The sequence below is a fragment of the Adelges cooleyi genome, unplaced genomic scaffold (assembly GCF_023614345.1).
Source record: "Adelges cooleyi isolate 19-005CV unplaced genomic scaffold, UGA_ACOO_1.1 ACOO_flye_CR_arks_rails_tigmint_CR_PRNA_671, whole genome shotgun sequence".
In the NCBI taxonomy this organism is placed as follows: domain Eukaryota; kingdom Metazoa; phylum Arthropoda; class Insecta; order Hemiptera; family Adelgidae; genus Adelges; species Adelges cooleyi.
Window position 1 is genome coordinate 122,424 of NW_026096373.1, and position 27,794 is coordinate 150,217.

General features: G+C 30.0%; 1 protein-coding gene across 1 annotated transcript; it reads left to right on the forward strand.

The window, feature by feature from the left end:
- Positions 1-1,772: 1,772 nt before the first annotated feature.
- Positions 1,773-13,818, forward strand: LOC126845102 (uncharacterized). The gene is made up of 3 exons (XM_050583665.1): positions 1,773-1,845; positions 7,992-8,085; positions 13,349-13,818. Exons 2-3 carry the CDS (start codon positions 8,049-8,051, stop codon positions 13,786-13,788), a joined length of 477 nt encoding a protein of 158 aa, XP_050439622.1. The 5' UTR covers positions 1,773-1,845; positions 7,992-8,048; the 3' UTR covers positions 13,789-13,818.
- The last annotated feature ends 13,976 nt before the right edge of the window (positions 13,819-27,794 follow it).

The following is a 27,794-nucleotide window of genomic DNA, read 5'->3' on the forward strand; positions in this document are numbered from 1 at the left end:
TAACGAGACAAGGGCAGGCAATATTTAGTAGAAATTGATCTAGTAGCCATATAAAAAAAAAATTAAACACGCCAACTAATTTTAAGGCGTACAAATATTATTTTTATCTAGTTATATAGCTTTTTAAGTTATTTTTCTCAATTTTTACGGAAGTTAAAAATAAAAAAATAATTCATAATGTAATTTTATAGTAGCGTATTAATAAGACGGACTTCAATTTTCCTATTAATGTGAAGTTTACTGTTTTCTCTATGGGCGTTAAAAGGCCAATTTTTAAATGAGAGAAAATTAATTGGATTCATAGTTAAAAAAAAAATTATAAAATATTTAATTATAAACATTTCTACAGTGGCGTCTTTGGTACTTTGCCTGGGTGGATGCAATATTTTTTGGTATATATAACATACTCCAATTATAATAAAAGTTGTCAGTAAGTGTAAAATATAAATTGACAGTATATTTATAGTATATAGTAATAATTGCGTTATCAGTTGATTATCAACTTCGATCATATAATATTATACATATTATACATATTGTATCAATGAAAACATAAAACAAAATAATAAGTAAAATGTCTGGGGGGGGGGGGTATCGCCCCTATGGCCCCTCTAAAAGTCGCCACTGTACTTCTAATACAATTATAAAAACCAAAATTAAAAATCGGCTTTTTAGCCACTATAGATTAGATAGTAAACAAACAACAATTTCGAAATTGGTTCGGTTAATGCATCACGTTTTAGTCATTTTCGCATACAATTTGACGCTTTCCGTTTCCCTTAAACTACATTTTTTTAAAAGATTTATTTTTAATTTTTTTACTAAGTATTATCATTTTAATAAATACATTTTTTTAATAACAATATCATTGATATTCAATTTTTTTTTAAATTTATGACCTTGTTGTTTTTTATTTGAATGTTTGAAAGAAAAACTTCAAACCTTATAAAAACTCCTTTTGACCTTTAAATTTACACTTTGGAATTTTGTACCAAAAAACCTTCGTCATTAAAAATATCTGTTAGGAGCTGTTATGAATTTATTGATTTAGACATGACTAAAACAAATAGTTCAGTCGAAGGATGGTATAATTAATTTACTTCTATAATAAATTCATAATATTTAATTTAGTAATATTATAATTTATAAGTCATAATATTGATTCCATAGTTGATTTCGCTGGCATAAACCCAAACTGATTCTTTGATACTGTACTTGTGCTTGTCTTTTTTTTCGATATAATTCCTTTCAATTCTAATATCCTATACGGTATACATGTACATATATTAAAACGAAGCATGTATGTATACCAGGTACGTAATGTTTTAATACTTAAAATGTTTAAAAAGAATAATATCATGTTATATTTATTTTGGTAAAAGATTACAATTTAACTACAAAAAACTGCTGCTGAGTGAAATATATAATTTACTCACGATTTTTTTCATTAATTACTTTTGGCTATATTAAGTATACAGGTATACTTTTTGTATTATTTAAAAAAATTATTATCATTTTTATATATTTTTCTAATAATAGGAGTTTTTAAAAATGATTTAGAAAAAAAAAATATTGATCCACTTAGCTGTTTACTTAAAAATAATGAATATAGTATTATTTGTATTCGTCTTGACCTGGGCAATATAAATTGCCACGGAGCGCGCTAGTACTTGCACGGCGGTGGGCAGAGAGAGTGGTTCAGCTGAATCTTACCCTGGCCGACGGCTTTGATGCTGGTGCAACCACCCTTGGCCGACCAGTCGTGTCGTTGCAGTAGTGCATTGCTGTTGTAGTTTTTCAACAGATTCTTGCCACACTCAAATACGATCAATAGCAAAAAATAAGGTACGTCTATAATAACTTTTTCTTAATTATTTGAATATTTTATTTATTAAATAGTACGATACTTGTTAATATTTTGTTATAATACGATTTTTTTAATTTTTTGTGAAATAAACAGTATTTAATTTGTTTTTATTTGTCATTAAATTTTGTTCAACTCTGGCAATAACTCTTATTGTTTTTTTTTATTAATTACTTTTGTGATTACACATTACAGCACACTATATGATACAAAAAAAAAAAAATACAATATATTTAATATTTACATATATTTAAATAAAGAAGCCAGCGCTTAAAATAACTCATATCATTACACAGTTTGTATTTTATTATTTTTAATGAATTTTTTTTTTTTAATTTCAGACACAAAATTTCCAAAAATAAAACTTTTATTATTATCAATTTTGAGATATTACGGAATACGTGAATTTTAGTTTAGTTTTTAGTTGATAAAAACGGTGTTTCTTACAACTTTGTGGGTGATTTAAAAAATACCTTAAGAAAGTCATATATACCTTACGGTATGATGATATAATTCGATTTTTTTAATGAAACCAAACCCTAATAATCTTCTATCGAATTCGGAATTACAACTTTTTTATTATTATTATAATATTAAATGCAATATATATATATATATATATATAATATTATAATATTAATTATACATTTTATTTTTCCAATTAAATATTATTTAAGTTTACTAATTATTAATAATTATGCGAGTGTAAGTTCAGGTTAACACTAGATATAGTCTAAATTTTACAAAGTAACTGCAAAATGATAAAATCCTATTTGTTTATATATTTTTAGAGTTATTTTCACTAGAAACTTGTTTCTAAATATACAGGAGTTATGTCCAAAAGTTTTGAGACACTCAGACTAAGTTGAATTACTAAATTATTAATTCAAATTTAAGTTCTTAACTTTTTTGCCTGAATATTAGAAAATGGTTTTTCGTTGTGAAATTAGGCTTAAGTACTTCGTCTTGAGATGCCATTGTCTTTTTGCTACAAAAAAAAAAACTACCCAGGTTATAAATACAATGTAAATTATTTATGCAGCTATACATAATAATATTAGTATTAAACATTACAACGTAGATTCGGACAGGAGGGAGTTATAGTTTCGACGGACGTTCAATAACGAGTTTTTGAATGTTGGGCTTTGGACCAGACGGTTAGGTTAAAATGATCACGGTATACAGGGAAATGTATTGGTTTATTGGTGTTCGGTATTGGCGAATAACCGTCCGTTATAACGCAGCGGCCTCCTGCCGGTTTCCAGGTCAATGGGGCAATACGGCAATGGGTCAAACCAGGCCAGCCCTCTCGCCACTCCACCTGACTCGCGTCAGCTACACCCTCGCCTCGCAACGGCGCGGCATCAGTTAGTGTTGCGGCGGATGCTTGTGTGGTGTGTGTGTGGGAGGGGGTGAAGGTACGGTTTACCGGCAGCCGCGCAGACTACAGCGCTTATTATCGTTGTGTTCCAGCGTCGACCGTTTGTCGAGGTGGGTGGCGTGGGCAGTGGCTGCTGCTGCGTTACGTCTGGTGGTGTAGTGCGGGGTGGTAGTTTATCCTATTGCGCGTTGGCCAGAGTTAAAATGTATATTCCGTGTTTGCCTCATTCGATACTTCCACTAATAGATGCGGTGCTAAATAGGACACGGGATAATTGCTATTGCTGCCTTTCACTAGCTAACGGGAGTGCTTATAATTCGTTAAAGACTCTCGAGGCTTAACTTTGCCAGGTAATCCAGCGGTGTTCTTCCAGGTTGTTGTCACACTGTTTAGATCTTTGTTGGTGAACTAATTTTTGACGCGGATCCGTCTGGCGAATCGCGTGCCCAAAAAAAAAAAAAAAAGGAAACGGTTGGGAAATGCGCGCAGTTAAAAATAACTCCACTTCCCCTCTCATCCTAACTTTTAAACTCTTATAACTTCAAAAATAGTTATCCGAAACTGGTTATCGACCAGTCAAAATTTGTAATACATTATTCTTTATTAAATGTAATAAAATATATATACGTTACCTTTTAAGTTTCAAAAGTTGCTATCAAAAAATCTAAGTTGGGAGGGGGGGGGAAATAAAAAAATTGTGATCTCATATTGTATAAAAACAATATGAAAAAAAAAATTCAATTACTAATTAAACCCAGTGAGATATTGACTGGTTAAAATAACATGATAAAATAATCACCCAGTAAAGTAGTATTATTATATTATTTTACTATATCACTATACTAGTGGCGCACTTTCCAGGGGGTTCGGGTTAACCCCCCCCCCCCCAAAAAAAAAAATTGTGAATAAGTAATATATTATAGGTATTTATTGTATAATTGTTACAATGTTACTCTCTGAAGTAATTTAAAACTTGAAGTAAATAAATACAATAAATAATAATTTAATAATTATACTTTAATTATTAAGTGTTTAGTTTTTTGTACAGTTTTGACTTTTGTTAACTATTAAATGTTCAAACATATACCTATCATCAATCATGATACTAAAAATACGAATTTACAGTAATTTTATATACCTAGCTATTTTACTGTAAACCTATTAAAGAAGATGTACCTACACATAATAACTGATAACACAATAATAACTATTGTGATTATTAATTTTTATTAATTAATAAATTAACAGAGATAATACACTCCCGTGTAGTTTGGAGTGTAAGGCAAAGATAAAGAAGAAGAATATATTATCAGAAATGGACAAAATAGTTACCAAAATGCATTTCAAATGTAAAATTGCATTTAAAATCAGGGAGTAGAAACGTGTAAAGAAACGTTTTTTAATAATAATAATTATATAATTGTTTAATAATAATAAATTATTATTAATCAGTTACATTTTTGTAAATTAACTCAATCCTTTGTGCTTTCTTTTCGGCAAACATATTAATAAGCTCTTCATTAAAATTATAAATACTAGGTATTCATATTTTTTTTCTTTTGACAACATAGATAATTCGGATAGGCGATCTTCTGACATAGTACTACACAAAAAAGATAATCAGACTTTATCAAAGTTTGTACCCCGGTTATATTATGGCCACTTATAACATTGGCACCGTCATAACTTTGTATAATTCGTTTTTGTTTGTCGGTTAAAACATCTTGAAGCGCAGATTTAATACATTCGGACAAACACGTGGCATCATGACCAGTTGTATTAAAGAAACCCCAAAACCGTTCTACAGTTTTTAAAATTTTTTTATTTAAGATCAATATGTTTAGTATAATAAGTAAATGAGTTGATAATAAGTTGATAAAAAGTACATAGCTTGAATGACTTGATGTGGCCACACCTTTAGTGGGTTAATAGATCTCTATTCCACTTTCGCCTGCGGGGTGCGTTCGATGGCAAAGTATTAGTAGACATTTGTGAAACTAGTGGGTTGTTGTGTGTTAATAGTTTTGAATGAAAACGTTTATAATGTGTTATAGCTAGTTCTTTGACTGTGTTTACTCGTAGATCTTTAAGTAGGTTTTGATTTGTTATGTACCACGGTGCTTTGGTGATCAGCCTCAGAGCAATCGAATGAAAAGCTTGGATTGGTCTTATATCAGATGGTTTGGCCGGACCCCAGATTTGGATGTCATATGACCTAACCGGCCGTATGATAGTTTTGTACAGCACAATTATAGTGTTTAGTGGGAGATTGTAAGTAAGAATAGGACGAAGGAGGTGTAGGTAACCTATTGTTTGCACATTTTCTTTTTAATTAGGAATCCACGTAAGACGTTTGTCTTATAAGATTCCCAGATACTTAATTTCTGTTTGGGGGATGTCGGCTGTGAATACTTTGTAGAAATCTAGAGATAAATCGCCTCCTTGAGGAACTCCTGCATTTATTATATGGTATTCTGAAAAATCATTACCTTGGCGTACTACAGAGTATCTGTTTTCTTAATACGATTTTATGATTAGATAATATGGGACTGGCATATAGTGTTTCAATTAAAATAACAAGCCTTCGTGCCAAACTCTATCGATGGCCTGCACAGTAATGCTTGTTTTCTAGTGATGCTGCAATTCCGTCAGTTAAGCGGTGAATTTGATGTATTGTCGAATGTCTACTTCTATTTACCCCAATAAGTATTATTATCGATAATAATTGACTCCAACTTATTTTATTTGGTCGACTAAATATAATACATAAAAAACAAAACAGCTTATTAGTTACTTCACAGCCAATCAACAGATCCAATCGTTTTTTAGATACGTTTCCATATCAAAACTTATTTCAGCTATTTTATAATTACACTTTGATTCTTTTATAATAAGTGATTTTGGTTCTGGCTTACCTTCATTTTTAATTGCGATTTTTTGTTCAAACGATAACGAAGAAAAATCTATCTTGGTTAAAAAATTAACCGAAGTCTATTGTGACATTTTTAATTTTAATTTTAATATTTCAAAACATACAAATAAACAAAATAGTAAACACACTAATATAACGTCTAATTTCTATGCACTGGGTTCTAAGTTTTAACATCAAAAGACCATCGTTAATCTGCAGAAAAAAACAGTGAATACAAGTTACGATACAAGATAACAACTTATAATAATATTACCATTGAGTATATATTGTACTCAATGATATTACGTTTATACAATAAATATTATTATTGTATACATCAGTAATATTGTCATCATATTTTTGTTGATAAAAACGGTATTGGCTGCAATGGTCCGTGGAAGCACAAACAGCTGTTGTAAAACGACTACCACCCATACTCTACCATCAAGGCAAAAGCACTGCTGCAACCGTTTGTACTTTATAAAAAAAAAAAAGTCTTAAGTACAGCAATGTCTGTGAACCAAAAGCCATGCCTAACACAACATATGTTTGGGAGTAGTAGGAATGAAACTGCATATGCACATTCGCGAACCGATCAATTTTTTTTCTTGCCTTGCCCGCTGGCCGTCGCCATTCGTGTTGTCCGTGTACTGTAAATGGTGACAGTTTTAGGTTAGGTAATATTATTTGAAGATATTTATATTTATCGACAAAAATACAAATTATTTTAAGAATTAGCTCGCTTTTATAGTATAGTTTTAAGGAAAGTACCGTAGATATTAGACAATAGACCGTACCACTAAATAATTAATATTCTTCAAATAATAGGTAAAATAATAAATACACGGATAAATGTTTGAGGATAAAATTGACGAGACGAAATATTGTCCAGAAATTTAAATATCTAAGTGCACAAAACTAAATGATTTTTTTAGCTTAATATATATACCAAGTAGTAAAGTAACCTTTTTAAAATATACAATATGCTCATTCATAAATTCTGTTACAGTAACTCTTCGAAGAAATATTTAGCTAAAAAATCTTCACATAAAATCGTTGTTCTATTATACCAGAAAGAAAATTATGTGTTCAAGTCAATTATGTGGATAATGAGGAGGGTTACTTTAAAAACTTCAAGTAACAACCAATGTATTAATTTTATCTATGAAAAGTTCTATGATGTAACGTAAAAATAGAATGACTAAAACTGTTTTTGGATAAATATATATTTTGAGTTAGTAGTATGCAACACATATATATATAAATCATAAGGGGTTGTCAACTTTTAGAAGGTACCCTGAATACCACAGAATAAATAAATTATCATATAATAATTTCATGTATTCTGTGTTAATACTTTGAACTTGACGTCATTCACGGTTTTTGTTCGTTAAATACAATAAGTACCTAATTTCGAAATATTTAGCTAAAAAAAAGTAATTCATCGAAAATTTTAATGTAACACGATTCGTTAATGATCCTGTATCAATAATTTAAAAAATATTTTATTATCTTTTATACGACCATTTATTTTTATGTTAAAAGAAATATTTATATAATATTCTAAAACATTAATCAAAGCTGTAATATTATGTAAAAATGGCTGTAAAATATAGCTTAAAACATATCGGTATAAAAACATACTTTTATATTGTAAAAATGTTTTTCATTAACATTGTACGAATAAAATATTTTTTACAAATATTCTATTTACAATACATTATATCTGCAACATTCTAACGTTTTACATACATTATTGAAAACATTTTTTCACTACTTCGGTTAATTAATAATTACTACGGTTGACGTTTACATGGGGATAAAATAATTTACAGGTTGAGTTACTTTCAGCTCTAAAAGTTAAATACGGAATACGGCAAATCGGGATAACCATGGCAACAAATACGATAGACGAAATGAATGCAATTAGTAAGTACACAAGTAGTTTGACTCGATTCTGTTTTTTAACTACTATTCATATAAATGTATTTTTTAACTATTAAAATTATTTTAGACTCTTGGCTATTTTTTTTGCTATAACGTTTTTTTTACCGAACCCGTGGTGCAGGCGAGTGGCGGAGTGAGATAAGGGTACCCCCCTTATCTACCGTGTATCAACGCACGGTCGCCGGTTCAAAACTCGGCTACTAGGCACTAGCGGTTTGTTCCTCCGGGCGGGCAACTGTCTGGGGGGCAAAATGACCACCTGCACCTCTCTCTGGGGTCAACTTGTTTGGTAGTGTTAGGTCGGCAGCCAGCTATAAGCCCAAAAACGTCAAATCTTAACCGTCTAAGCCCCGATCGGGGGAATAACGGACGTTAAACGTAAGAGGGGACGTTGTTTTTACCGAACCCAATTTTAAATACTTATTGAATGATAAACACCTATTAATTTAATTTTTCTTGTGTTATGGTGAATATTTGCTAAAAAATTACTTTTGTAAAAATAACTATTTGCCACACCTGTTTCACTAATTCCTATTTTATTATTATTTTTTTATTGAAAGCTTGTAATTTTCTCCATAATATGTAATGACTAATTTAATTTTAACGTGTTATTAGTAAAGTAGTTTTATATATGCTATATAAATTACAAGAAAGAAAAAATGTTTATAGCTCAATTGTAAAAATAATTATAACAATATAGGTTTTCGAACCCCTTGAGAGGAAATACAAATATTTTGTTGGGAAATAACAACGACAAACACAGTTTATGTTAACAAAGGTCGGTTAGGTAGCCTACAAAACGACAAAGGTTATGCCGGCAGCTGTACACCCTCGCCCCTGGTCGCCTCGGCGAGAGCGTACTGCCGGCATGAGAATGACGTTTCAATGGTTGCAATCTAAAATCATTGTAAAGGAAAAGAAAGCAATGTATAAAATGTTATTTTTGAAAAAGCAATTGAAATATTTTACCCGAGTGCTAGACGTTTCTATGTAATTTTTGTAAGCCCTTTAGAAATTGTGTTTTTTATGTCATATTTGTATTTTATTTCGGATTATGATTTTCAACAATTTGTCTGAGTCCGGTACTAACGTCAAAAAAAAAAAAAGGCAGCACAGTAGGTATAAATACTGGAGACGGAGCATATTGGTCACGGATTTTTTGAATTATTAGCTATTATAAGTGAACGTAATGAAATCACAATAAAAAAAACCTTCAATACAAATGTGTAGACAGCAAAACATTGTAAATCGATAAAACCATTGCGGGTTAGGAGAAGACACAAAAAAAAAAATTGAAGCTACAATACATAATTATTAAACATTTTTTCACTACTTCGGAAACAGGAACTTTATTTTACATAAATGAATGCGCATACAAGTAAAAAACCTCGAAGTAATGGTAGGTCAACATTTTATGAGCGAAACTTATCTTTGAAATATCGATTCAACCTGGGGAGTAGATTTTTACGGATATTATGTGTTTTTTAATTCAACTCACGTGAGTGCACTTGCTTGACTGGCTGCTATAATTTTATTGTAACCATAGTGTATTCTATCGATAATAACGACAAAAGCTGATTGCGCGTAGGGTAATTTTATTATGTCTACGTTAACATCAAACTGAACGTTATATTATAGTACCCTTTGTCATTGAAATTGTGTTCTGTAATGTTTCACTCCAACTATTCAATATTATAATTAAGGTAACAAAGCTCTAAAAGCTTTAGGGTCAATAATACACTATTGATTGACTATACAATATGTAGTCATGTAAAGTCGTAAGTACAAAAGGAAAGTTATCGGGTAGTATAATCAGATATTCTGTTGTTGTGTAATGCTTTTAGACATAAACTTTGTAGATGCTAGGGTTGGGAATAAACTTCGAATAATATTTAATAACTTAAGTTTCATCCTAGCGGTGGCAATGTGACAACATTTTATTTATTATAAATAAACAGACTTTAGCCTAAAAACAAGAATAATGTTACAGTATAGACTATAGAATAAATATGGCATGTAATATACAAAATCAATAATATTAAGACAGCTAAACTTATATTAAAAATCAATATCATTGGCAAAAAGTATAAGACGGGAAAACGGGGAACTTGAAACGATGAAATAGAGAGGAAGTAACTTTTAAGGTAATACCTGAAGCGCACGTTAAAATATTTACTTAATATTATAAAACAATTTAGATAGTTATGAAACATTTATTTGTTAAAACATTTTTAATATTAACACTTGAATTATTTTCAACATTTATTACTTCAAAATTGTCTTATAAGTTATAACATTAAAAAGATCCTCGTTAGTTTTTTTCCTGAAGGAAAACATTGGATCATGAATATGACTTTATCGTAGCCTATCTATTCAGGAGAGAATTTTAATAACAAATTAACAAACGGTACACAATTTTGAAATAATAAATGTTGAAAATAATTCAAGTTTTAAATTTAAAACAAATGTTTCGTAATTATTTAAACTGTTTTATAATATTATGTAAATATTTTAACGTGCAGCACTTTAGTATTACTTTATCTCTATTTCATCCAATCAAGTTACCCAATTTCCCGTATTATACGTTTTGCCAATGATATTGATTTTTAATACAAGTTTAGCTGTCTAGTACCCAGTTACTTTAATCATATATTCATGTACATGGTAATTTCTCTCCCCTCCCCACTCTTCTCCTTTTATTTCCCTCCTCTCTCCTTCTAACCTAACCTAACCCTACTCTCTCTCCTCGTCTAAAACTATTTTAGTTATTTAAAAATATGATACTAAATATGTATGCAATAATTAAGCTATAGTTTGGTTTAGATAATTTAAGTAAACTTTTATTGATGAACAATTTTATAAAAACCCTTAATTTTAGCGATAAATATTTTTCAGAATCCGGATTTACGGGCTTAAGGGGAACGGAAAGCGCTATTTATTAAGGGGCAAAAGATAAGCAATATTTGACGAAAATTTATTTAATAGCCATTTTACCAATACCTACTAATTTCAGGGTGAACATATATTACAATTTTATAAGTATAATACCTTTAAAATTATTTTTCTCCGAGTTATGACGAAAGTTCGATAAAAAATGACTTTCGTAGAAGACGTTTTCTGGCGTATCTATAGGACGGATTTCAAATTTTTTTTCTATGTGTAGCTTACTATTTTTTTTATGAGGGCCAAAAGGCCGATTTTTGATTTAGCGATTAAAAATATATTTAGATGTATTAGAAAAAACTATAAAAAAATAAAAATAAAAATGCTTATAAATATTTTTTTAACACAAAAATAAAAAATCGGTTTTTTAGCTTCCATAGAAAATGTGTTAAACTATAAAACAAAACAAAAGTTATTGAAATCGGTTCGGTAGACACTTCAGAAAATGACTTCGCGTTTTAGTCTTTATTTGTAAAAAAAATTGACGCTTTTTGTCCCCCTTAACAAATCCGAAATCCAAAAAAAAATTATCTTTTCGGTTTATATTCTATAATAATATTGTAAAAATATTTTAAAACAATATTTAGGTAGGAAATCAAGTAACCATACTTAAAAATTGCCTTGTACTTTTAAATCAAGTGTAGTAGAGTGAGACATAGTTGGGAGAAAGTATAGTGGGGACAGGAAAGGTCACAGGTGTACAAAAATTGTTATAACTGAAAGTGAATTGCTTTGCGCCCTATATTACATGTTTTCAGTATGTGTTAAATGTATTTTAAATATATTTTTGCGCGTATTTAGATGATTTTCATATACTATTTACATTACAGTGTACCTACATTTTATATATAATTAATTAAAAATAAATAAAAAGTATAATAAGAAAAAAATCATTTTGAATCACTCGAAAATTAACTTAATTATATTTTTTAAAATCTATATAATTGTTGAGCCAACTTATTATCCAATAAAATCTATTGTATAAAAAAAAAATACATTTTAAAACCTATTACTATGTAGTTTTTTTACACACACACACCATACAGACTCCAGTCAAGACAGAGTCGCGGATTCGGCCGAGCAATTGATATTAGAATTCTCATGTATTACTGTGCGTAATTTTGGGTAAAGCGTTTGAATTCTGTAACCAAAACCCGGCACCTTCAACGTTATAATGAAGTCGTTGGATCACGACGGACAGTGGCAGACTTTTATAATTTTTTTTTTTTTTTTGGGGGGGGGGGTCCTGAAAAATAATATGTATGTCAAAGGCATTATTTTTATTAAAAAAGTGTATTATATTGATGTAATTTAAGTTAATATATAACATTATATATTCACCCCCCCCCCCCCCCTTGTAAATCCGCCACTGAGGACAGAAATCGCAATTTTGTACAGACCGTAACACAAATCAATTCTTTTTTTTAGTTCTTCTTGACCTAAGATTGACCTAATTTGACCTAAGATTTTTAAGAAAATCAAATATTTTTTTTAACCTATACTAGATCTACTTTCAGTCTAATTATTTAGACATTAAGTCCTAAATCGGTTAGGTCTGGTTAGGTTTATCCAGTATGCCTAAAAAGAAAAATAAGGAAAAAAGTTATATCGTTTCTAGGGAATAGGCTTTGCGATATTTTTGGTTGTTTAACGTTTATCAATAGTACGTCATCGGAAGAATATTCAATACAAATATGAAACTCATTCGACTAATTAACAAAAAGTTATAGCAAGCCATTATTTAAAAAATAATGTTAAAAAAAATATGTAAAATTCTTGGGTGTTTTTATCGATTTTAAAGAAGAAGTGGTGAACGTTTTAAATGTTTGGCCCAATAAATACCTTTCAGGTATGATTTTGATTTCTTAGAGGTGCTTCATGAATAAATTGGTTCAGCTTTTTAGATGATATGTGGGTCCACACATTATTGTAAAAACAATACTTTGTCAGCTACGCATCGAAGCTAAAAATACATTTTTATAACCAACTTTACTTGTTGTGTATAATACAATGGCTATTTAGATAGCTATTTTAAAAAGTAGGCTTAACTGTAACTGTTGGCTGTTCGATGACACGTTTTAGCTAAATACTTTTGGAGTTATTAACTTTTAAAATTGAAGGCAAATCGTTTTTACTATAAACAATACAGTGTATACTAGAAGACGTGATGGGGACCAGTATAACTGAGAGAGAAAATTGGCAACGGTAGTTTTTTTTTTTGCAAATGAATTCCTTCGCCGAAAAATGTATGAAAAAGATATACGTTAACATACAAATTCTCATTTATTGCGTCTGATTTCAGTTAGAGCAATGGATCGACCAAGAAGAGAAAAGTACGATTCTAGATCTCCTCGACCAAACCCAATTGGAATGCATTCTTCAACGGACCCCATTGCGGCTCTCGAACGGCGATTAGAATTTTTGGAACATCGAGTAGACGTCTTGTCTAGAGCTAAGCAGGCGACGCCCGCACGAAGACCCCAAACGTTGGAAGGTCTCTGCTGTTTGACAACAGAGACTGTCGTGGGAGCCGCTCCACAATCGCAGCCACGCACACAACCATGGATGAAATATGGGACTAAGACATCGAGTGGAATGGCCGTCAACAGCTCTTACAAACCTCCGGTGCCACCTCGGCACACTTCATCAGCCTCACAAACCATTCTACCACCTGTTACGGCTGCTAGTGGCGAACCGATAAAATCGGTAAAAATACCCTTCTTTAGACGTAAATCCGTATAAAGCAGAAGGTAATCTTTAGTTTTGTTTAATCTTTAATGCTAAATGTTAAAAATAAAAATTATCTTCAGTATCTTATGTTATTATCAATAGCCAAAAGATATGTATAATGATAAATATTTTTATTGTGCTTAGTATTATACACTATGTTGTCATTATGAACGTGTAATAATACTAAAATATATCTGATATACTTACTGTCAACATGTTATTTGTTCTTCTTACTTTCTTGTACTTAATTAATTTACTTTTAAAACATGGATTAGATTTTCAATAATGTCTTATGTGAATGATAGCAACCATTAGCGAGCTAAGAATACAAATGTTCTATATTCAACATTTACTAAAAAAATATTTTTTTTTTACTAAATTTTAATCATTTTTATTTGCCCGTCTTTAGATCCATCAACGGTTTCTCTACCTACATTCTCTATAAACATATACAAAATGAAAATGTTCTAGGTCCGTAAAAATTAGATACTGTGAATTTTTTTTAATTTGGAAAAACTTTTTCAAACGCAATTACAGGATTTTAACCAAGAGGTATTTTTCATTCTCAGCCTGCGAATTGGGTATTATAGACATATGTGAAAATAAGGGTTTTCGATTTTAGTTTCATACTAGTTTGTAGTATCATTCTTATATATTTACCATGAATTTTAATCAAAATCTATCTTCTTAAAAATAAAACTGTTATTTAAATTCAACGCGTAGCTTTTGTTTCTTATATTATGTTTAGAACCACTGTCAAATCATTGGCAAATAACTTCCTTAAAACTAAAGGATAATGGGTCAGCAATGAGTAAATGTACCTAAGGTAAGGTCTACTAATAACAGAAAAAATCACGGAATCAAATTTTAAAAAACGTTGAAACATTTACAATTTTTAAGCTAGAGAACACGATTTTTTATAACAGTTTTTTGAATTCAAACAACTACACTCGAGTAAATCGGTCCACACGCAAAAATGTTATCGTGACTTCAGGCCCAAAAAAATAAACACATTGGCAAAACTAATACCTTCTCAGCTGTCGCATCGAATCTAAAAGGAAAAATCACTCTCGCGCCATATTTTAATTTCAGGTTGCTATGTGTGAATGTATCAACAGCCAACAGGTATTTGACAAATATGTTTATTGTTGTTGGTAAGCTGTGGTAGTCATTAAAGAAGAACGAAAAATTGTTCTTATATTTTTTTGTTCCACTTGTCTTCTGGAGTAAAAAAAATTTTCCTAATTTTTTCAAATTTTTCAAATTATTTTTAGCGGATACGAGCATCAGTTTTTCAAAAATGTTTGGTTTTTTAGTATTAGTTTTCTTTACGTATAAATTAAAATTAAATTTTTATATTTAAACAGATGGTATTGTATAAAATAGTATTACTATTTTTTATTTTTAACTAATTAAAGTAAATAATTAGAACTAGCTTAGGCCTTAGAAAGTATAACTATGAAAATATTTATAAACTAACCCTTAATATTATCCTAAAATATTTGTTTTATGGGTTTAAAAAAGAATAAATATATTTACAGGGTGTAATGTAAAGTTCTACCGAGCTTCAAATGAGACATTCGGGATGCTTTATGGGTATAATAAATGGTATTAATTTTTTTTTAATTTTAAAATTATTTAAATTATAACTCGTATCTCATTAAAAAATGGTCTAACGAAAAAAATAATTTCAGATTTGGAGAAATCTGGAGAAAAAATCTTGTTAAATTGATATGTAACAAGGTTTTTATCGTATCTGGCCACATATGCGTCCACAGGGTGACCACCGAGTGGCCATTGAGTGACCGGCATGTGACTAAAATCAACATATGGCACGTGACATATCATTTTGGGTTAGAATTTTATTCTCAATTCAGTGGTGTCCTTAGTAATATTTTACATGAAACGATGTTTCGCATGCTATATGTTGATTTTAGTCACATACCGGTCACTCAGTGGCCACTCTGTGGTCACCCTGTGGACGTATATGTGGCCAGATACCAAAAAAAATGTTACATATCAATTCAACAAGATTTTTTCTCTTGATTTCAAATCTGAATTAATTTTTTTGCTAGATAATTTTTTAATGACATAATGGTTCTATTTTAAATTTTAAAAAAATGAACACTTTTTTATTGTACCCATAACACTTATTGTATCCATGAATGTCTCATTTGAAGCTCGGTAGAACTTTACATTACACCCTGTGTATATTTGTTGGGTGTCTTTAGGGTAGTTTATTAAGGGTTAATTTGACGTTTACATATACGTTACATTCTATGGTCTAATTTAGTTTAAAAGTTGTATTTTTATATAAATAAAAAATACTAGTTTATTCCTCTTATTCTACTGATGACTTTTTATGCAAACAACATATTGTGCTTAAAATTAATATTTAATATTTTTGAAAAACTAGTGATCGCATCATCTAAAAATCTAAAAGAAATAGCGAAATATTGTTTTACCCCAAAAACATAATATTATAAGAGGAACAGAAAACAATTAAAAATAATAATTTTGTCTATCCTAATTACCATATTGCCTAAATATTACCATATTTAGTTGTAATTTTCTCATGAATTAACGATGTCAGGCTGGGAGTGAAGCAAAGCGAAAGCGTTTCCCTTTCAGTATGGGCGATACCGAGATTAAAAATTACCATATTGCTTATTGGTAATAAAGGTGACAAACTACTAGAAAAAAACAGAAGATTAGCCCCTATCATATCTACCCTAATACTTAAAGTACATTTCTGTGGCTTTGGTCTAACAGGCAGAGACAAATGAGCTTTAAAGTTTTTATTTTCTTTTAGCGCTATGGATTTTTTTCTATAAACTCTTCATAAGTAATTCATTTTTTGGCCTCAAAGAGTATCATCTTCAACACAGTATATAAAGGATAATTATTGCATTTAGCAGACTAACTCGTACATGCCCAAAATTGACACAGGCACTTTTAGACCCAAGCCACAAATGTATAATTGCAAGTGCTAAAATGAAAATACAGGCATGCAGCTATAACAGAATACACCAAGTTCTTTATAAACAATGTAACGACTTGAATCAATAACATTTTTTAGCGCTTTCAAATACTATATTATAAATCAGTATAGGTTGAAAAAACAATTAAGTTGTTATGGAACTTATATGCATTTCTACCTTAATGTCTTTTGGATAAACATTAAATTTATTTAGTATATTTATATATGTGTGCAATGGTTTTTATAGAACTAATAATTGAATCGCTTTATGCATAAAAAGTCTTAGTCCATAACATGAAACTTTTGTTATTTTTGAAAAAGTATTAAATTTTAAGACCTCTATTAAAGTCAATAGCGATTGGATAAATTAAATTCTATAAGATAATTTTTTTTTTCAAAAACGCAGTCTTGATAGTTTGTATTATACACATTAACAAATGAAATAACTTTTGTTTTAATGAATATTTTTAAGACTTTTTTTTTTATAATTTGTACTCATTTGCGCTGTAAGCACCAATAAGTTACTAAAGGTTAAAGGGTAGGATGGGAGATGGAGTGCGGTAGAGAAATGCGTGCAGATAAAAATAGCTCTAAGCGCTTACTCTACCGCACTCCACCTCCCATCCTACCCTTTAACCTTTAGTAACTTAAAAATTAATTATCCAAATCTTTTAACAAAATGGCTATATTGAAATTTAAAAAAAAATGTAACAAAAAAATTTTTAAAAAAATTAAAAAAAGTAAAATAGTTAAGTGCAATAAAAAATGTAGAGCTATATTATAGCGCAAATGAGTATAAATTGTTAAAAAAAAAAATCTGAAAAATATTCACTAGAAGAAAAGTTATTTTATTTGTCAAATCATTGTGGGCCATCCTGTATAATATAGTATTATTATACTGTGGCCCTTATTATAAAAATTTATAATTATATGTAATTAATACACTTAAAATTTATTTTAATTAATCATCTTAAAAACAAAAAGTCTGTGTCATAAAACCAGTTTTATTAGCTTTCTAAACAACGAAATATATACATTAATATTAAAAATAAATTAAAATTAAAAATATAGGTATTTGTATAAAATATAACAACAACTAACTTGTATTTTTGATAATATGATTAATCATTATTTTTGTAAATAGTTATCATAACATTAGAAACATTAATATGAGAGTAACAGCCAACAGTCATATTGATAATATTATTTTCGCTGAAATGTGAACTAACGCCTAACATCCCTTTTCAACAAACCTTACCTGTATACTTACACCGTGAGATGGTTTCTTGACGAATTCGCTATCCGAGACTGGTCGTCAGTCCGTCGCCGTGTTGTTAGCTAGGTTTAGCTGTCATGCGTTTAAGTGTAAAACCAGAAATCGAAAATAAATAGATCTTTAAAAATTTGGAACTAGGTACCCACAATTGCTGGAATTACAATCTGATGCGAGGACGACGTCTATAGTCATATTTCAAAGGCATGATTCGACCCCATGATGGTTCGCACTGCGATACGGAAGGCAAGGGGAAACCACCGTATAAATCATCCCAAGAAATAGCAAAAGCTACAAACAAATCTCAGGATTGAATACTAAAGAAGAAGATTCGACCCTGAGACACAAATAAACATTAAAATTTTTCATTAATTTACCAGCAAATTTACCCTGAACCATACAACTAATAATTTTTAAATAAAAACTAAAATGTAGTATTTTATGGTTCTTGTTAATTTACAAAGTCCAAATTCATTGAGTTAAGTATTATGAAATGTATGTGTCGCACACTAATATTAAACCAAATTTAAATTACAAAAAAACGTACAATATAAAATATTATCTGATAAATTTATGAGGAACTTTGTTGAATAGGGCCCACGCTTTTCTCTTATGTCAAAAATTAAAGATGTTTAACATTATTTAAAATTGTAGTTAGTTTTCGGTTGTTTTCAAAGTAATTGACATTTTAAATTAAATGTGCTACAATTGATTGGTAAATTGTTCTTGTAATACAATTATTTTTTACTTTTTACTATTTATTAGAAAAGCAGTTAAGAACTGATTAGTGTTAATAATTTCAGATCACAAACGATCTACCGACTAAAAAAAGAATGGCCAGCGCTGCTGCTTGAATAAAAGTAGAGTATATTTGTTTTTATGTTTCAAAGAAGTATCTAAAGGTTAGACGGTTCAGAATTAAGTGTTTGGCGTTGTTTACTTTACGGATTTAGTAAGCAATGATTTAAAACATAAAGAATATCTAGAAATCAGTCAGCTAAAATATCAAATATCAGTAGTGTACTGTTACGGTGCAGTGGTGTACTGTTACGGTGCAGTGCAGTGAATGAATCACACACGACTGTCCGCCTTTTAAGGCTTAATTAAGGAATCCAGACGTGGTAGGAAGTTACTCTGTATCAACCCTATAATTCCTAGAGACTATTTATGTATTTTTATAATCACCTGAAAATCAAAAGGGTTGTCGTACCTTAACATCAAGTAACTAAACTCTCAAATTGCAACGTACAATGTTATTTATTATACAAATTTAACGACGAGTAAGAACTAAGTTATCGATTAAAATATTAAAATGAATAAAAAGCAGTATATATATGTATATAAAGGTTTTACACTTGTTACCTGGGTCCGTGTTAATTCGGATATAAAATAGGCGGAGTGACACACACAAAAAATATAAAAAAAGAGCCGAACAATTATTAGGTAATTACTTGTTAGTAAATAGGTGTTGTATGGTATATATTAAAAAAAAAAATTACATTTCAAAGTTGGCTTATTTCTACGTTTTATTATTAGTGTGGCACAAATAATGTGATGGTGCATTTAACAAGTTTTTTTTGAGAAAAAATAGGTTTATTAGTTTCATATTATAATACAAAAAATGCAATTAATTTATCCTAATGGCCATGGAAAAAAGTTGCCAAAAACCATAACCATATACAATGTATTCTTAAGTTAAGGATGCATGTGCTTTGGGGTTAAACATGTTTAAAATTAAATTAAATTAAATATTTACAGTTAAATTAAATTATAAAGCTACCTATAATAATTGGACTCAGGATTTTCCGCGATAGAGAAAATTATATTATAAAATCATAACTCATAATCTGTAATATGATACAAAAAAATGTACATTTTAATATCTTGCTGATGGCTAACTTGCGCTTTATATTATAATATGCTTTGTGTAATTAATAGCTTTATATTAAATATATTTACAATTAAAACTAAAAAATATAAAAACAAATAGGTAAATAAAAAAACATACTTTGAGTTAATTAACATAAATTGGAATGGAATAAACACATAATTATTGCTTTTGCTCTTTTAGAGCGAAGCATTTTATTATTATATTATAACGTTTTGAAAAAAAAGTAATGTTTTAAGCTACGAAATAGTACGTTTAGGCAAAAACCAATTATCTCAATCGATTTGTCGCCAGTTTTACTCTAAGAATCGATGTCTTACTCAATTTTGTCAAAACTGGAGATTACACGTTCAGAATGGAAACATCTCATTAATAAGGAACGGGGCTTTTAAAAATCACAGCAAAGTACGAAAAACGAAGAAAACGGTCAACGCAACGGATTTACGTCGGTCACGGAAACGGCGTTTCGGAATTTTAATCACTTTAGCCGACTGATTTATTAGAAAAGAAACGATTGTAATGATATTATATTATTCAAACGTACAATTCTTGATTCGTTATGTTCCATAGTCCCAATGCTCAAATGACTCCTATTATGAACATTAATTTTGATGTATAAATGTTTTTTTAAAAATTTTAGACGTACTCGTGTGTAGTATGACTTACCAGGTTAGCAGACAGTGAAAATTAATTTTGCAAATCTATGGCCACTCGAATATTGTTATCAGAATTAGGATTATACCGTCGTTTTTCTTATATACCAGCCGGTATGTTTTGACCAGAAACCGGGTGTGTATACAGAGTGAATAAAAAAATCAATTGAAACGGAACTCTAGAAAATATAATATTATAGTTGTAATAACAATAAGATAAGTCAATGTTAGTGTAAATGTAAATTTTCCAGTCTAACTAGTTACATTAGTGTTTGAGATATTCTTCTAGCCCTTTAACATAAACAATTTTTTCGACGATTCGTAGTAAATTACAATTACAAGTATAAATTTAAGCTCTACCCACAACTGTTTGTAAAATTAAAAAAATGATACACTATTTTGTACTTCATATTAAAATGAATGCAACTTATAACTATTACATACGCTTTTTTAAATAGTAACAGAGACCTATTTTCTATTTTTTATTTTATACTTAATAAATATTTAATTAATCGTTATTCATGGTGAAAAATTTAAACCACTCAGCCTTTTTCCCACTCATAAGCGCCATACAAGAAAACAATTAAATTCACACAGGGAGTCTTGGGAAATCTCGTTGTTCTGATGGCTTCTAACAATAAATGTTGAACGGTTTATGGTAACAGATAATAAAATACTTGATTAGACTTACCTTGGCAATTAATAGACTAATTCCATTGGTTTCAACTGGTACCATATTTGGGTGACCAAATTGACCATTTAAGGTGACCGTAATATATGGTAACCAACATAAAGCATAGACAATTAAAAATATGTAATTTTTCCGTCTTATATTTCTAAACTGTTGAGCTTGTTTAATATTATAGCGTTGATTTGAAAATAGTCCTGAAATAATGTTTGTTAGTAGATATAGTTTAGATTTAGTAATTATTATTATTTTTGTAAATAGATTTTTGTTAAAATAGTATGTTTTTTTGTCGTTGTATTTCGATTGGGCAAGGAAGCATTAAAAGTATCGTACAATTTGTTTATCAAAACACCGTATTTTGGCCGTAATATAAGTAGAAAAAGTTACTATTTTAAGGGAGGCAATACTTTAGGGTACGGCATAGTATCAATAATTATATTTAGAGCAATAATCAAGCTGTATTGGCACATGTGTAATTACTATGCTGTCATCGTAGTTAGTGTTATGTATATTTAGTTATGGATAATTAAAAATTATTCGGATAGTTTCAGATTATATTTTTAACACGCCGAATATATTTTCTTTCCGTTGGCAAAAAAAGTTATTTTAAGTATAATCAAAAAATATACTACATTTTAAATCTAATAATTGTTTAGTTCCACGTTGAAATTAAAATAACTAAAGGTGTATCAATATGTGTGGCGCAACAAGGTGATGGTATAAACTGTATAGGCATCCGAAACTATCCGGACAGTTTTTGAATATTTAGATACTTAAAAACTAATTAATACAAAAATAGTCGATCAATTATCAACTATCTGGATAATGTATGTTAATAGGTATGTATTTGTTTTGCCACGTTATTACATGAGAACACAAGAGCAGTTACAGTACAAAGGAAATTATTTAATTTTAAATTTCGGTTATATTACCCCAAGGAAAGTAAGTAAGTGTAAGGAATCCGTTAATATCAGTATATGTGTCAGTGCGTATCAGTTAGAAAATTTGTATGCACAAAGGTATTTTAATATTTATTAATACATGTATCGTTAATGTTCTAATAAGAGTTTTTTTCGTAATATAAGTATTTGTTTATCATATTTTGATCATGGTCTACTATTTTCTGAAGAACCTCCTCCCGTAACAATGTGAACTTTTTTTTTGGATTAAAATAAGCTATAATATGTTTCTTATAAAATTATAATATATTTATTTTATATATTATATGTATGGTCTTACCTAAATTATCTTGAATATTAGAGTTGATACGTTCGTAGCAATAGACAGTTATTCCTACAGGGATAAAAAATCCATAGCATAGTAAGAAAAAATAATACACTCTATTATATAATGTGCGTGTCTGATAATCCCACGAACAAACTGGATCGAACTGATCTTGTATATAGTTTGACCATCCAAACAACGGTGGAACTGTTGCCACAAAGCTTACAATCCAAGCTACTATACAAAACTAGAAAACAAAAATATAAAAATAAATTGAGTGTTTTAAAGTAGTAATTAAAAATAAACATTAAAATTATGAACACATTATATAACATAAAGATTTATACATTTTGTCGATATCTTTTTACAGAATAGTTCATTAGAGTCGTGCTACCACAACCTGACTTAGTGCCCTGCATATAAATAAATTATTCTAAATTTGAATTTAACTAAAAAAAACACATTATAAAAAACTCTAAAAATAAATAAGTGGGTAATACACTTAAATTTCTTTAAAATACATTAAAATTTTGAAATTGAATGTTGTAGTCATCGGGTGTCATCATCATTACTTGTTCTTTTTAGACATATCTCTCTTGCTTATTATTAAATATTCTAAACAGAAGATACACATTAGAGCAACCGATGACTGAAACATTTCGATATTCTAAGATATTTTAATCAAATTCAAGTTTATTTATCAATTTTTTCACTATCAACTAATTTAATAGCCTCAAATTTATAAATAATTATATCTCTTTCTCATCCCTTAACAGGGTTTGGAAGTTTTTAAAGTTGTTTCATAATTGTATTATGTTAATCAATAAATAAACCTTTTAAAGAAAAAAGTGATTATTCTTTTCAGTTATCCATGGCGAACACAGGCTACCAGCAGCTAACTGTATAATGAGTATATATTAATCGAATGTTTTTACATACCATAATTGCATTTTTGTGTGGCATCTTTGATAATCTTTTTTTTTTTATTCCCTTTAATCGTATTATGGCATCTAAAGATATCATAGATATTTGAACTAAGCCTAATTGGCCCATTCCAAAAGCGTATAAATTGCAACCTAAAGAAATACAATGTGACAAGTTGTATTAAAAATGGTGTTGTTATTATACTCAGTTTTAAAATAACTAATTAGCATTTTTTATTTTTTATTATTCAATGTTTAGATTATAAATCATTTATCTTATGTTTCTGAGAGTATAGTGCATAATCGATAATAGTTCATGAAAATACAAACAACATCTCGCTTTGCATCGAAGCTAAAACATTTTTCTGGATTTTTGTGTAAAAGACATCAAAAGTGGTCAAATTAAAAGTTTTTGGGGTCGGTGATTACGAATTTAATATCAGTTCTCAATTTTAATCATCCGGAAAGAACTTAAGTAAAAAAAAAAAAAAAATGGAATTTGTGTAAACTTAAAGTCAAAAGTGGTAATTGAGCACAAAACTTAATAGTATTCTGCATAGATATACATAAAATTGTTTTAATGATTTGATACATTTTTTTTAAAGATTTTAGGTGTTTTTGTTAAAATATACGCAATGTGCGAAAACCCGGTTTTCCGGCAATTAAAAAAAAACTGTAGTGCCGAATTTTTCACCCGCTTAATATGTTATGGATACACATGAGTTCCAACTACTGGCAAATTTTCAACCCAAAAGTTTTAAAATTACGGCTAAAAACCCCGAAAAACAAAAAAACTTGTACCCCCCCTAGGGGGATGGGAAATGGGTATGAGTTAAATTTGACACAACTGACGTGCGCGGGCACACCAGATAAATATTTCTTATACATTTCATCTCGATCCGACTCCTTTTCTCGAAACTATAGCCAGTAAAAGTTCTAACTTAAAAACTCGTACGGTTTTTTTTTGGTTTTTTCAACTTTCGTCTGTGAAGAATTAAACTTTTTCTACTTTTACCCCCTCAAAGTACCAACTAGATAAAATTTGCGATTTATAGAGTTGCTACTCGAAGGAATTGGTCAAGTATTAAAACAATTACAATGTATACAGCGAGAAAAAAAGCCCACATCAGAGTAAAACCAATACCTTCTCGCTTTGCATCGAAGCTAAAAGTTCTAGGGGATTATCGGTCTAAAATGGCGGGGGGAGGGGGTAGGGTGGTGTTATTACATGGTCAACTCCTAACGGTAGTCGTTCGGTCGTAACGGTCTTGAGGTCGTGTGTTGCTGGCGAGGGGGCGGTAGTTCCGAAGCTACTGGGGGCGAGCGGGATTAATACCTTGGTTTCCGGGTACACGCCGGCGCGACGCACATTTTCCTCTATCATTAAGATTAGATCATTCCTAAGTGAACCACTAAAGCCAAGTGTAATCTTATCTATTATCCACTAGTTATTTGTTTACCGTATTCTAGCGGGTAGGGTTTATCGTAAACCGATTAAAAGAAAAAGAAAAAAAAAAACAAAACTAAGATAAAAACCCCCAAAAATGTTTTTCTTTTCTTATTCGGGGTCAAGCTGATCTGACATAACAACAACTGTTGACGAATTGTTGTTTGGGTTCGTGATGGCCGGTGTGCTAACACGCCGGTTATTGTCGCGGCGCGGTATTACGTTCAAGGCGGTGACAACGTTGAAAACGAATTGTCCTGTACTAGGCGCGCGCTGGTTAGAGTTGAAAATATCCGGGTGATATGGGCTCGTGTATCGGTACCTATTCCGTGTGTCCGTTAACCGTAAATCCCACTGCTGTCACCAGTGGCGTAACTAGAACTTTTAAGTTTTAATGCCCGTGGCAGAATAATCCAACAGGCCCTTAGTTTTACAGATTTGGGGGAAGGAGATTTGAGGGATAGCAACTGTCTACACGATTCCGCATAGCTGGCTAAAAAAACGTATATATTTTTCTTCTTACCTGGTCGGTTATGCAGTAGACCGGTGCCGGGGAGTCAATTTGTCGTGGCTGTGAGTGGGCGACGCAATTAAGAAATAAATAAATAAATGAACGAATTACAAGTTTCGGGTAAGCGGACGTAGCTCCTGGTTTATTGGTTGAACCAAACGCACAAGAAAGAAAAAAAAAACAAACAAACAAAACAACTTGTTCGGGCGCGGCCGACGACAAGGGGATGTTAGGAACAGGAAAAAAGTAAGGAGAAATGAAACAAAATCGGACAAGGGGGATTGGTAGGGAATAAGGATGAAGGGACGCCAGAAAAAAAAAAAACAGATACACCACGCGGTTTGTCGCTGATAGGCGGACGTGTCAAAAAAAGTACAGCGATGTAGTCACGGACGTGTACGGGACAAGATAGCACGGGCAATATTATTCAATAGTTATTATTTAGATGCATAGAAACAATTGTGTTATAAATAATTGTTAAATAATTTATAAAATTCAATTTTGTATTTTATTCGTCTGTTATTAAGTTTTAAATTACTAATATTTACCAAATTCGCCAAACACCCATTTGGCACAATACGAAGATATGGTTGACATTAACGACAGGAAACACATTAAAATAGAGCAAAATTTGTTATGCAAAATAAGTATCGAATGCGCCCTCGTTATATTTTCTGGCCTGAAAAAGAAATTAATAATCAAAGGTCTTATTTTATTCCGTTGCCGAACATCGGCGGCCCTCGTGAACCAAGACGTAGACTGTTGGTCAGTGTTGTCACCTCCGCCTTATTATTATTTATGAGTATTTTAACGACAAAACATGATGAGATTTTAAAAAAGCAGTACAGTGTGGACGGGGTATAGTGGGGACGGAGCATATTAGAATTGGAAAGGTCACAGGTCTTCAGAAATTATCATAACTGAAAATGATAATATCACTTAAAACCTATGAGATCCATGAAATTTTTTAAACCACTGAACCCATTTCTTATGTAATCAGTCAATAGATCAAAAAGTGTACCTGAAAGGTAGACTATTGGTCAAAAATTTTAAAAAATCACCTTTCCTCTTCAAAATTGAGAAAAATAACTAAATTGTTTTCAACTTTAAAATACTGTGCTCTATATATTTGCATTGTATATTTTGTTGATTACAAGTTACGATATATTATGGTGACAGGGGTTACAGGGGTAAAACAAATTATAATAGACAGATGATCAACCTTAATTGTATCCACCTTATAATTAAAAGTACGTTTTAATTTTTACATTGCCTCTATCGATTTTTGTATTTCTACCATCAACAGATTCCATTGAAGCGTTTTTTTGGAAGTGATTTCATCACTATTAGTTTTAATAAATCATATAGACCATAACTTCCTCTATTCCGACTTATTCGATCTTCTCTTTGCTTTGACCCCCTCGTAACAGATTTTTTTTAAGAAAAAATGTAATATATATTTATAACTCTACAGATAGGCTAGGTCACCGTTCTGTTGTGCCTTTTTGACAGGTGAACAGTGGTTTTAGTATCGACTTATTCAGATACTACTATCATTGGTGTTAGTAACAAATGATTGTATACGAAGTGAGAGGCAAAAAAGAACAAAAAGATAATTTATTTAAATTTGTACAGTGCCTTTAAAAATTTGGCTTAACAATTAACGTTCTGGAAATCATTACTATAACAGTATAACAATGTTGTTAAATAAAAACTTATTTATTTCTAGTACATTTTTATTACCTAAACTACCTAATTGCCTATAAATAAAAATAAGGGTGATTTTTTGTCGTGAGTCAGTCAATATCTCAATGAGTTTATACTAATACCTAATTGATTTTTTTTCATAGTGTTTTTATACAATGTGATCTCAATTTTCCACAAATTTGTATGTTTCTACACCCTCCCAAACTATTTTTTTTTATATAAACTTTTCAAACTTAAATGGTAAAGCATACATTTCATTAACTTTTTCAAATTGAGAATAATGTGCTAAAAATGTTAACTGTTCGATGATCAGTTTTAGATAACTATTTTTGAAGTTATTGAAATTTTAATTTTAGGATAGGAGGAAAGATAGAAAGTATTATTTTTATCTATGTGGCCTTTCCAACCGCACTCAGCACTTCCCCTAACATCCTAACTTTAAACTCTTATAACTTTTAAAATAGTTGTCCAAAATTGGTTTTACCATTTAAAATTTGTAGTAAAATATTCTTAATTTAATCATTTATTAAAATATATACGTTACCATTTAAATTTCAAAATTGTATAGAAAAATAATTAGTGTGGGAGGGGGGTAAAACATAAAAATGTGTTAGTTATTAAGATCATATTGTTTAAAAACACTATGGAAAAGAAAAACTCAACTACTAATTAAATCCTATGAGATATTGAGTATATCTCATGAGATTTAATACAATATGGCTTA

Excerpts from the sequence above, each read along its gene's own strand:
- LOC126845102 (XM_050583665.1), top strand. The coding sequence starts at position 8,049 with ATGGCAACAAATACGATAGACGAAATGAATGCAATTA. Across the intron at positions 8,086-13,348 it reads AGACGAAATGAATGCAATTA|TTAGAGCAATGGATCGACCA; the intron begins GTAAGTACACAA and ends GTCTGATTTCAG.